Here is a 13,002-nt window from a genome sequence, read left to right on the forward strand (position 1 = left end):
TCAATGAAATGGTTATTCTATGTAATCCCATAAAACTGGTAATGAAACTAGAGCACAAGCAAACTCTAGTGGTTAAAACCTTCTAAGAATTTACAAAGGAGATGGACAAATTATTGAACTTACAGAAAGAGAGTCTTCTCCAACTTGGCTACTGGCAAGAGCCATAAGATTAGGCGAGTAGAAACGTTCATACATGGAAGCTCCTTGGCAAGTATCAATGATGAACAACAATTCATTGTACCTGAAATATAAAAATGCATTTTTGTAAATAAAATTTTGTTGTGAAAAATCACTCCCACTGGAAAAAAGCACTAAGCGTGTTCCAAGAGACACTAAAATTAGAATCAAGATACAAATTAATGCACACACAAAATAAAATTAAAGAACACAGAATGCATTCAAGGGAAGGCCAAAGTCAGAAATAAACCTTACACAATGGAATAAAAACACTGGATAATTTCAGCATTACTAGTTTAAGTGACAAACCTTTCCAAATCCTTCGACGATGTTTAGTGGTAAAGCACCAATGGCCAGATGTACAGAGGTAATTATATGTGATCAACTAATAGCTATTTTTTCCAATTAGCTATATGGTAATCACAAGCACCAATGCACAAATGTGCCTTTAACACATTTTGAGATTTAAAAAAAATAAAAAAAATTGAAAGTCCTGATCACGCAAAGTTTCAAATAATAGAGTGTTGTAGCAATTTAACCACCGAAAGAGAGCCTTTGTGGCTAACTTTACCTTCCATGTCCCTTCCCTGGCACTAGGATCACTCCTTCAGGCTTATTGGGCATCTCTTAAGCAGCTTGCCCACTCCATTCACAGGCCATATTCTGGACCCACTACTCAAAACTATTGATGCGCTTAATCATTGGACCTCATAGTTTGCCGAATCATGGTTTCTTATGCTCTTTCCGCCCAGTACTGTTCCCAATTATTCCAAAACACCAGCCTTTTACTATATGTCCCCACTTTATCCAATTTATTTATTCTAATAACTGAATTTGACCATTCTTCTACTGTGGGAGTGGGGTTAACCCATTTTATACAGATTTCACGTCTAGCTGCTAACACCATCATAAATAGTAGATTCCTAAGCCTTTTATTAAGGCTAGAAACACCTGTATCCTCTAGTTTTGCCCCAAAAAGAATCACATATTTTGAGATCACCAATGTGTCGCAAAAAGGCCTACTTCATTCATTTTCATAAGGTAGGTTTTGGTTTGCGACCTATTAGGAATCGTAAAAATCGCAGGGATGGTTGCTCTAGTCAGCAGGCCACCAGGTCTGTGACTGATTTTCGAAAAAGCTATTTTTTACTAAATGTGCTGGGTTTCAAAAATAAAAATAAAACGTTTTGTTTTCATTTTGTAAGAGTAGGCAGTGGTCCGTGGGGCAATTGCCTGCTCTTAACATGTTTTCACAAAGGGTGTCTACTGTTCAAGTGGGTTCCAGTATTTTACCCAAATTTGATAAGGGGCAACAAAAAGCTAATGCACATATCCAAGCGCTCAGAGGAAGAACTCGGGTGAAAATGAAGGGCATTGCGTGAAATTCCCTTTGTTTTCAAATAAAGTATACAGAATCAGAACACTTGGGTTGGAACCACAACTGAGTCAAAACAATTGAAACACTAACCATATTGCATTTTACAAAATGTATTTGTATATAATAATATAGATATGCATTATATGTTACATACGTTCCGAAACTTCGTAACTCAGGCTGCCTCAGGTAATAAGTGATATAAAAGGGCTACTCTTATTGAATAAAGAAAACACAATGAACAAAAATAAAGATCACATTTTTTAACCAAATGAAATTGGTAATTTTCCCCTGTACCTTCTTTTCTGCCACATTTGCTCAAATGCATCAGCAAGTTCCACATTGGTGATTTCTTCAGAATCCTGAAATTTCAAGAACCCATTTCCACCATGACCTGGAAGAAATGCCAAAATGATAGCATCTGAGGATTATCTTAAAAAATTGCAGGTTTATACAAAAAGAAGCAAGTGTTTTTGCATGCATAAACCAGTGAGGTTGCCACCATTCCAATATAACTGTTGCAGGCTTAGAACATGACATTTTTTAAAGAACAGCCCCACTCACTTTCACATAATTTTATGTATTTTTGTTTTAATGGTGTATATTTCTTTTAGTTTATATATTCTTTTTTTTGCCACCACGTTGCTTATAAAATGGTAATGCTAAACACTAACAATTTGGTTAATAGTAGGAGTTAGTACCAACCAAGAAACGTCATTTTGTTCCCAAAATAAGTCATAAAGCATAATATTTTATATATTGCTGTTTACCACACATTCCAACACAACAAGGGAAAATATAGCTTTTGTAAATTCCATTCTGGCATTTTTTTCTAAGTATATGTTTCTTTTTCCAAATGTTCTACACAATATGTATGTTTGTTTGTATGAACCTGTGGGATTTCTATACCCCAACCTAGCCACAGAGCAATGAAAAGTAGTGTACCAGTGGGGAACAGTGCACAACTTATTGGGAAGGGGCAAAAACACTTATCCACAAAATGGAGGGATAGAATGAACACTAGAAACTGGGCAATGATGATATGCAACTCTCCATGTAGGTCTCAAACAGTACCTGTCTATATCTGATTTGTTTTATTTTATTTTGTACTGCTTACATACATACTATTTAAATACTTTTTGTTCAAAAACAGAATACTAGCATCTTTTCAGATCTGCAAATTAAATATTTAGGTATTTTTGTCTTGAAAAATATAGTTAATGCACAATGTCTGTTACCATTTATTTTATTAAACTAGTTTTTCTAGATATCTTTCTTTAGGAAGCATTTCTATCTGCAAACATTCTTTTACTTACATCATTTGTATCCTTTTTCTGTTATAGGATTTTTACGAACAATTACTGTTATTAGGTTTGCTCTTTGCAAATTAGATTTTCTTTTTTTATCTTTGTGATGCCATTATTTAATACACTTATCTTTACCACTCCCTGCACTGCTGTTAAATTACATTCTGCTTTCATAATTTCTTTAGCGCTGTTTTCATAATACATGTGAACTTTTTGTTAAGTATATTTCTACTAATAGAGTTAAAACTAAGGGTACCTCATTTCCTTCTTGTTATTGAATTTGTACTTAGCTGACCTATAATGTAATTTGAACAAAGCAAGAAACACCCCCGACACCCCTCACCCCCCTCTGCCAAATCCAAATTTAGCCAGTCAGAAAATTCAAGGTCTGCAATATGTGGATGACATGGTGTTGGTCGACGAGATCACGGTCTGCCTCCAGATATCTCTGGATTCATGGGCCCATTTATTGTGAGTTAAATAACTTGTCCATTATTCTAGCCAAGACTAAGGTTATGATCTTTGACCTCAAAGTAATTAAAATGGCTCTTAGTTCATCTACAACCGAAAGATCGAGAAGGTGTCACCCTATAAATATCTGACTGGATGAAAGAGGCCGGACTACTCCACACATCAATAGTCAAATGAGTACTGATAATTCCTTGACATGTTTTTTTGTAAGTTGGATAGAACCATGGTGTATGGTTGGAGAGAACTCAAGAAAGTTGTCTTAACTAAGTTAATGCCATCAGTGGCAAATGGCACTCTGGCTTTTAATAATCGGCTAGGTAATTGGCTGGACAGAGTTCAATTGAACTGTTTCAGAAAACTCTTATCTGTTCCAGATTGCACCACACTAGTTCAAATATGATTAAAGTTCAATTTGACAAGGAGGCACCTAGTACTTAATGCAAAGTTCTTGTCTTCTTGTTTAAATTTGAAAAGGGCCAAAACTGTAAATTTGAAACACCTTCTCTGACTGGGAAAAGTACAAGAGAAGTCAGTATAGAAGCACCTACAAAACCTCCACTGGCTCCCCATCAAGAAGAGAGTAACCTTCAAGCTACTCACCCACGCATACAAATCCCTCCACAACATCGGACCCAAATACCTCAACGAAAGAGTCTCCTTCCACATACCCTAAAGAAAACACCGCTGCGCGGACCACGCCCTGGCTGAGACAACGCGCATCCGCAGAACCAGAGAAGGTGGAAGAGTTTTCTACTACGTCGCAGCAAGACCTGGAAGGAGCTCCCAGTCGACATCAGGCACTCCCCATTCTCTGCACACTTTCAGGAAGAGCCTCAAGATTGTGATCCGGTGTTGAAAACCTCCCCTCCTCCCCCCAGCACCTTGAGACCATCATGGGAGAGTAGCGCGCTTCATAAACCCCCTGATTGATTTAATTAATGCAAACAATGTCATATGGGGTCTGAATCCTTCATCCACGTGTTTTGCATTTGCAAAAACGATCATTACCTAGGAAATGTTGGCTGCATCAATCTGTAGGTCACTAAATATATGCACATGTAATGAGGCAATTGAATGCTGCTTAGAGGGGGAATCCACCCAGCTGTTCGTTCTTTTTCTTTATTTTTTAAAAGTGGCCTTCTGAGCCTGCCACAGAGGTATCGAGCTGGTCAAGTGCCCCGTAATTGCCACTGATTTTGTTCAGGAAGGTATGACACAGGGGAAATAGAAAGGGTTTGTAAGTCCCCTACATCAGGAGGCAGAAGTCTTCCTTGATCATTCAATTAGCCAACTGGTAGAGTGTCACCACTCAAAGAGCTTTAACTAGCATTTTGAACATAGCCTCATTGGTGGGCCTGGACCTGCGCCAGTCACAGCAGTGCCTAGCTCATGAGTGGAAATGTTACCCTCTCCTACACAGGACTTTATATATAACACTTTAAAACGTTTTAGCCTGTTCTGGGCAGGCTCTTCCTCCCCTTGTCTGGTACTGTACAGCATGTTTACACCTCGTAGTTGCTTTTATACAAGGTCAGTCTTTGGAAGGAGCACAGCTATAGGAATTTCCAGGAGCCAGTGGATCTTAACATATTCTGATCTATTTATAGGTATGGCAAGCGGGAAGGTTGAATTTGGACTTTTGTAGGTGAATATGGATGTTCAATTTTAACTGCTATGTGTCTGTGTTTTGTAATCAAATTATAGTGTAGTGTTCGTATACGTCAGATTTTTTTTAATGTTCACCTTGATTGCAATTATTTTTAATAACTGCACAATTTCTTAATAAATCTAAATCATTAGAGATACCCGTTTTCAGCACCCATTCCCATTGGCACCGACTTCTTTTAGTTTGAGTTTTCTGGACTTTTATATGCCCGCAAATTACAACTGTCTAAGGCAACACAATTAACTAGATGTAACAAGGCATGGAAGGATGATCATAAGAATAAACAAAGTGATGGACTGGTACTGTGTTTTTCAGATCCTAAGAGAATACTGCTGATACTACCTTTTCCATGTCTTATATGTGTACTACTACAACTCTAAGAATTTTGTGGCGAGTGGGGTTCTACGCTGTTTCATGGGATGCAGTATGGCAACAATGCAAACAGTGGAGAAGTGTGGCTCAGGGGTTAGAGGCGGCAGACCCGGAAGCTGAGATCGGCCCTGGACCAGGGTTCAATTCCCCGCCTCGGCGGGTCTTGGGCTCAAAAATTCCACTGACTCGATAATTCTCGCTCCGGTGCCTTCTCGACTCACGGGTTCACACTCTGCGACTCTGGGCAATAGCTTGCTTAATCTCCACAACGGCCCCTCGCGGCGGGATGCCTGGCTTTCACCTTGTGGATACCCTGCCGGGGTTATCTCACAGGGGAATACCAGGACGGGTTCCCTAAGCAAGCGCCGGGAAACCCTTTGTGGGTAGCTGTGCGCTATATAAGCTCAAATACATTTACATTTATATTTACATGCTTCATCTACTTGTAGGTTTGGGTTTCAGCAAGAGCTGGGATTTCCCAGGATGTACCTGTGGACCCAAATTCACAGTGGCCAAGCAATGTATGCACTGTATTATAATATCATCTTGTCATAATTTGCCTGGTACATCACCCAGGGTCAAGCAGCAGCAAAAATCACAGTACATTTCAATACACCTGTGTTACACATCTTTCAACTCAAAGAACACTTTGCTGCAGTGTGATATCAGTGCACACTACTGAAGAATAGAAAGTATCTTATATAGTGGGGCCAAAGGAATCCATATTTGGCTTTGTAAAATTACCAACTGAACCTGGAGGCTCTTTTTTGCAATGAGACCAGTTTGCGGGCTACAAAAGAGCAAACGGGCAGTGTACTGTACAATCACCTAGAAAAAGAGCAGCTTGCAATTTCAAGTTCCTCTTCTTTTTCTTTTACAGAGCAGCATCCCATATGGAAAACAAAAGCTAATGTCATGCTGAGGTTGGAAATTCGATTAGGAAACTGAAGGCTTCAGATTATGTAGTCTTGCCTTTACTTTTTTAGGTCTATTCTAGGCAGCACTTGTGCTGTCTCTTCAAGACATGCTGTATCCAGGACATGGGGATCAAGCCCACCTATGTTCCCCACGTACATTTTATTGGCTGCATGCAGTGTCTTTCAGAATCCTTCATTGGTTTGTTCGTCCCTCCTTAGTACCTCCTTCTCTCCTGTTGAAGTCTACCATGAAGACAGCCCCTCTTACATGTGTCCTTACTCTGTACATTTCATTAACTGTAAGTGAGCACTCTTTAGTTAATCACTTCATCGTCGTACCTGATGTTGCAGGCAAGACAGCTACGCCCTTCCCCAATACGTTGTTCCTATAATTGAAGTTGTGTCATTTTTAAAATTTCTTTCATTTCACTTCCTTAGAATGCACTTGACGTGTTTATTTAATTTATTTCAATTCCTCATGCTAGCACGGAGTTCGACTTCCCGCAGCCGCGCACCTTTCTTTTGTGCTGTGCAGCTCGCTCACATGGTATTAAAGTTTATGTTGTAGTTGGGCTAAGTTATACTCTAATATATTTTCCCCTTTCAATTCCCTTGCTCCCCATGCTCCCCTTTCCTATTATATCTCCCCTACCCTCCTGTTGTCATTTCCAACGTTCCAACGGTTGTTGGAATGTTGGCTCGTTAACCATCTCAGGAACTGCAGAGCGGGATGAACTGAGGTGTTCATGGAGTTGTTGTGATTTTACTGGAATAAATTGTCACCAGCGTATCGGAGTCTCGTCTTTTTAATCGTTCTATTTTTTATTTGATGCCGCGCTTAATCTTTTACAATGGTAGCCACGAACCTTCCTGTCATGCTGCACGGCTCAACCACATGTTTTTAACACATCGGCAGAGCTCGCGTTTCTTTGCAAGCCAACTTTTTTGCTTTGTTTTTACATTCCACACCAGGCTTAATGTTTTATAATGGCAGCCATGAGCATTTCTTTTGTGCTGCGTGGCTCGCCCACAAGTTTTAAAAACAACAAAAGCTGCAGTGAAGGATACGGAAGGTCCCTTAATCAGCTGCCTGAGTCCGAGCTGCTTTCTCTGCACTCAGGCTACTCCCTTTGCATGGCCACTGGGTTCCTGAAACTGCTTACACTGTTTGCTGCCTCCCAGGCTGTCCTCTCCCAGTCCTAAGACAAACACGACACTGCAAGTGAGCAGCCCCTTCAAGGCGCAGGAGTAGCTCAATCAGGAGCAGCCACTACACCTATTAACATATAGGCTGCTGAGCTCTCCCAAATGGAAATTACTCTCCCACCAGGAATAGGGTTTCTGAGCCCGGTCCTCACACCAAAGGCTCCCACTAAGGCAACTGGACCGCACACTCCTCTCCCCTGTATGATGTGGTGAACTCTAATGGTGGCATGGTCAGTGGTGCCTTACAGTGCGTGTTCTGGGTGAGCAAAATGCCCCCTATATCACAATACTACATACATAGCAGAGCACCTGCTTACAAACAACACACTTTTGCGCCAAAATTGCTATTCTTTATCTGCCTTTGTTTAAATAATAATGTGTGGCACTTTTTTGTTTTTACAAACAATATCCCAACAGTAGCATAAGTAAGAAAACAAAAAGCACAAACCAGGAAAAGGATGCAGTACCACAGGCTGTTACTAGGTGCCCCTGTGGAGTTACAAAAGGACCTTCATTAGCCACATAAGATACTATGGGCCAGATGTAGGTAAATTAGATTTACCGATTTTTAATTACCGAATTTTACCGATTCGGTAATTAAAAATCGGTAAATCTAAAGTGTGGATATGTAGGAATATCCAGATGTTGAAATACCGAATCTTTAACAATCGGTATTTACCGATTCTGTAAATACAGAATCGGTAAGGCCCATTCATTCCTATGGGCTTCAAAGCCCATAGGAATGAATGGGCCTTACCGATTCGGTATTTACCGAATCGGTAAATACCGATTCACACAAGGGTGCAGGGGGTGTCACTTTGACACCCTCTGGCACCCCCAAAACAGGCACGGGTGCCATGTGGCCGGCATACCTGCCCTAAGGGCAGGTCTGCCTGTCACATGGCATAGGTGTGCATGCACACATGTGCATGCAAACCTGAATCTGTATTTTACCATCAAATTGGATTTGATGGTAAAATACAGATTCGTTAAGGCTCCTGGGACTCTGAAGAGTCCCACCTACATCGGAGAATTACCGAATCGGTAAAAATACTGATTCGGTATTTTACAGAATCGGTAAATTTACCGAATCGGCTAATTTACCGATTCTGTAAAATTGTGCCCCTGCATACCATTTCAGGTATACCGGTCGGTAACGGCCGAAAATACCGATTTTCGGCCGTTACCGACCGACATCGGGCCCTATACCCTTAAGGCAATTATAAATAGAAACAATTGCAGCTCAGCATACTTTTCCATTTCTTTTTATTGAAAGTGAGATTTTTGTTAGCTTGCATTTTAAAAATACCCCACAACAATGGTGCATTTTTAAAATTGCACACAAACAAAATTCTAACTTCCAATAAAAACAAATAAAAACGTATGATCAGATGCAATATTTTGCTAAAAACCGGGCTCTTCTCACTTTCTCCCAAACAGGTCTCTGTTTTTGTTGGCTGTCTTTTGGACTGTAGCGCCAAGACGCCTCCGGGCATTCGCACACTCTACAAGCTTTTTACTTAGGTCAGTTTTCTCTACTAACCTTGTCTTTCCTCTGAAAATTGCTTTAGAAGACAGTGCTCCTTGGTTATATGATTGTGAAGTGTTGAGCAGTTGGTGCAATAAAGTACTTTTTCTTTTTATGAAGTACGAGCAATGACTGACTGACAAATGCCATGAAAATTGATAATTGATACCATCAAGGTTTCAGGAGCTCTGTAGGACAAATTTGTGTTGTAACATAAATCAATGAAGCCCTCCAAGTTTCCGATATCTCACAGATATTCATTAGCCTTGGTCAACATGGGGCCTCTTTAAAAGTTTGGGAGTTCCCCCACTTGAGGGTTGGGCCCCTCCTCCGGCAGGCTCTCTGGTGCTGCAGGGGCCTCTATTATGCACCTGGGATAAATGAATGTTAACGGATCAAAATTCTAGTTTGAAAATCAAATTCTGCAGATCAAAGGCTTTCAATTCAGTGGTTTGAAATTGCTCACTTCCCTTTAAATTGCCTTCTGACTACATCAAAAAGTACTTTCTTTTCAGACTGTACTTTTTTTAAATGTAAGAACCTTGCTACCTTCTACTCTTCTTACACCCTCTTCGTAAATAAAATTCTTCTCCTCTTCCATTCTTTTCTGCTGTACTACCCTCCACTGATAATTCCTCTCCTTTCAGAAGTTTCCATATTTGTTTTCAGCATGTTGGCAGAAACTTGACTACTTCTACTACTAGGAGTCTTGTTGATTATGGCTACACCAACTGACACGGAGCTTCTGGGACCGAAAGGTGAAGCCTCCTTTCTCATAACTGGCTAAACGTTAGTACCTGAAATGTCAAGAAAAGGTCTCTTCTGGCTCTTGGAGCCTGTGCACCAGGACATGTGGCCCTGCCCCTGAGCTGATGACTGGAGAGGGAGGAATGCCAAGATGGCCTAGGCTTGGCCCGCGTCTAACCTGAGATTAATTGACATCCAGATTCTGTGCGGCTTATTTGCATGCTGACAGGTAACCTTTCTGGCTCACAAATATCCATGTGCACAGGAAGGACTTTTAGTCTTAATCTTCATCTCGAGTCAGAGTAACAATCCCATCAGTTTATATACACCGATTTAATTTGAAAAAATGTGGACTCCCTCTTTTTTTTTAAAATAAATAAATACAGGGTTTGATAACTTGTGTGTTCTGTTAATACTTTTAGCTGGGGTAGTCACTTTGCTTCTTTATGGGGGTTGGGGGGTTGTTTATGTATTTATTTTTAATATTTAAATACAAATGTCTTTGTTAACCTAATAACTTTGTGGATTGTGCCCCGAAACAATCCAATCAGTGGGTATATTTTCTTGAATCGTGCTTAGTTCACTCAGACATTGCTGTGTTCCTTCTGTGGCCCAGTAAAAGGATTTTGAGTAGATCCCATTTACCGCTCATTCTCAAGAAGAGAAGTGGTAGGGAAAGGTCTGCGGGTATGCAGTGGCAGATGAACTGAAATCTGGCTACACGGATGGCCGCATAATGAAAACCGTCCTAGATCGCCGGCTTCCGAAACAAATTAGTTACCTCAGGCCCACTACGTGTTGGTTTATATATTTATATAATTGGCCTTGTTTTAACTTTCGACAACGTCGAATACAGTGCAAGAAACAGCAAACTCTTATTGAACAAATGAATATTATAATACTTAGGGATAGCTTCAAAGCATATAATAAGAAAAATAAGGAATATTAGTGTGACAACTTTGTTTAATATTGCTTCTTGTTTATTGAACAGCCGATAACAGGACTAGAAATAACTAACAAGCAAGAGCAATTACCTGTCATATAAATGAGAATATTGCTGCGGTCATCTGAAAGCAGACGCTTGGATCGAGGCGTGCTTGGGGGGATCCTTCCAGTTAAAACTCTCAAGAAATTCTCCACGGTAACCTACACAGAAAGTTCAGTAAACATTAGAAGATAAAGCATTTTTACAGTGAAAAAACATCAACTATCCTGTTCAAGAGGTGATTTTATGGACTAGGCTGAACAGTGTTCACAAATGAATCAAAATACACATTATTTGTTGTTGTCTCCATCAAATTACCAATCTTTACTAAATAGTACTAAATGCGTACATTAAACTCTTTACAGTAGCAACATAAACAAAAACGTTACTACATCTTTTGAGTTACGTGCTACATGAAGAATTTCTAGATTGCAAATATTTATTCAAGGTTTCCGATCAGCTTACAACTCCTAAACCCTATAAGGGATGGATTCTAATATATTTTTCCGGAACCAAGTCAAGGATAGGTATGTAAATAAAAGTCAGAGAACAGACTGATATTCTTGATTCAAAGAATTACTAGCATTTACTAGAACAAATGAGATTTACAAATAGAAGCATCCTGCTAATAAAGTGCATTTTCTGCACTATCAAATCCAGGGTTATTCCGATAGCTGATGGGACCATCTTTTTCTGTGACTTCTATAGATAGACACTTCCAGATCAGTAGAACTTTTCGCAAATAAAATCATGTAATGTAATTTGAGCTTACCACGTTGAGGATTGCAAAACAAAGCATGTTAATACATTAACATGTTTTATTTTAAAAATGTATACTATTATGCACATTTAGTTGGTTTCCTTTAATGCAAAGGTGCTTTAGTCCCGAAAGAGGGATGCGTAGATAGTTGGACGACCCTATTAAATACAGAACCTTCCTCGAGAAATTACATTTTCACTGTAGACAAGAAAAGGGTTATACAAAAAAAAAACACAACTTTAATCAGTGTCATTTTTTGCCAAATTAATTTGATAAAAACTGACACTACCGTTCATGAAACCACAAATACACTTTAGTGCATCCACATAAGACCCCAAGTGTCCATTTTTATCTAAATCAGACCTACTTTGTGAGCCAAAACCAACATGAAATACTTTGGGTGTAATTGTACTTCGTGTCCCAGTAAACTGATGTGATTAGTAGGTGAACATATTCTTTCTCCGTTTCACCTCTATTATTACATTAATGTAATATACCTCAGCTTCCAAAGGATTCTGTCAAATCAACGAAAAAACAAAACATTAAATTGTGCGAATTAAATAAGTGGCCCTGAAGTTATATTGCTTTTTGTGATCATGTAAATATAACATATTATGCTTGCCCCGATATTCTATGTCAATGTGTGACTTGCTTTGCTTGGTTTTAATTATGTAAAATAGGTCCAGAATTAATTTACGAATTTCATTAATCAGTATTCATTTGTGAATAAGGGCTCGATTAAGGCCTTTTCTCGACTACAGTGTAAGTGATGATATTGATATTTGATTACCGTTTTTAAATGCGTGTTAATTTTTATACTGATTAAGCTTGCACAACTGTTTTATAAATATGAATTTGTACAAATGTGATTTAAATAATAAATGGGGATGTATTTAAATGTATGTTGTGCTTTTAGGAGTATATAACTCGAATAAAGTTTTCAAATCGTGAATCGATATTGAGGAGTGTAACAGAAAATGGCCGTCTTAGAGTACTTGTATCTATTGTGCAAGACCAACAAGAAATAGCTCCAGCAGATGTATAGAAACTGTACCAGGAAAGAAGCAATATAGTCAATGTCTATTGGTAAACATAAAATATGGCTAGCTTTATTGGAACAATCGCTTCATGCATATAAGAATGACATTTTGGTAGGTTTTGTAGCTTTTGCAAAAGGTCCACCGTGCGGTGTCTCCAGAGAAGGATCGGTCCTTAAGCATATAAATAGGTTCCTATTGCAAGCCATTTATGGGATATGAATTCACCCTTTGAGATTTAGTTGCTATCATTACAACCCAAGAACTAAGCAGTAATAAGCCTGTTACCGTCAAATTTACAGAGCACGGTCTCTCATAAAGCTCATCAACTGTCATAGGGATTGAAAAATTTGCACTGCGGACTGGGCTTGTAATTCTGCTGAGAATAAAGATTGGGTCTATTTCACGGAGTTCATATCAAGAAGGAGGGACCCCAAATGAAGGTGTTGGGTCA

The 13,002-nt window shown here is 39.2% G+C and overlaps 1 protein-coding gene across 1 annotated transcript in view; it reads right to left on the reverse strand.

The window, feature by feature from the left end:
- Positions 1-13,002, reverse strand: part of PIGK (phosphatidylinositol glycan anchor biosynthesis class K) — a 477,281-nt gene that overhangs the window by 301,274 nt on the left and 163,005 nt on the right. The window contains exons 5-7 of the mRNA XM_086954133.1: positions 10,801-10,912; positions 1,850-1,946; positions 124-241 (exon numbers count right to left, since the gene is read on the reverse strand). Coding sequence (XP_086810259.1) covers positions 124-241; positions 1,850-1,946; positions 10,801-10,912 — 327 coding nt within the window. The remainder of the gene's footprint in view (positions 1-123; positions 242-1,849; positions 1,947-10,800; positions 10,913-13,002) is intronic.

The sequence above is a fragment of the Lissotriton vulgaris genome, chromosome 1_1 (genome assembly GCF_964263255.1).
Source record: "Lissotriton vulgaris chromosome 1_1, aLisVul1.2, whole genome shotgun sequence".
NCBI lineage: Eukaryota > Metazoa > Chordata > Amphibia > Caudata > Salamandridae > Lissotriton > Lissotriton vulgaris.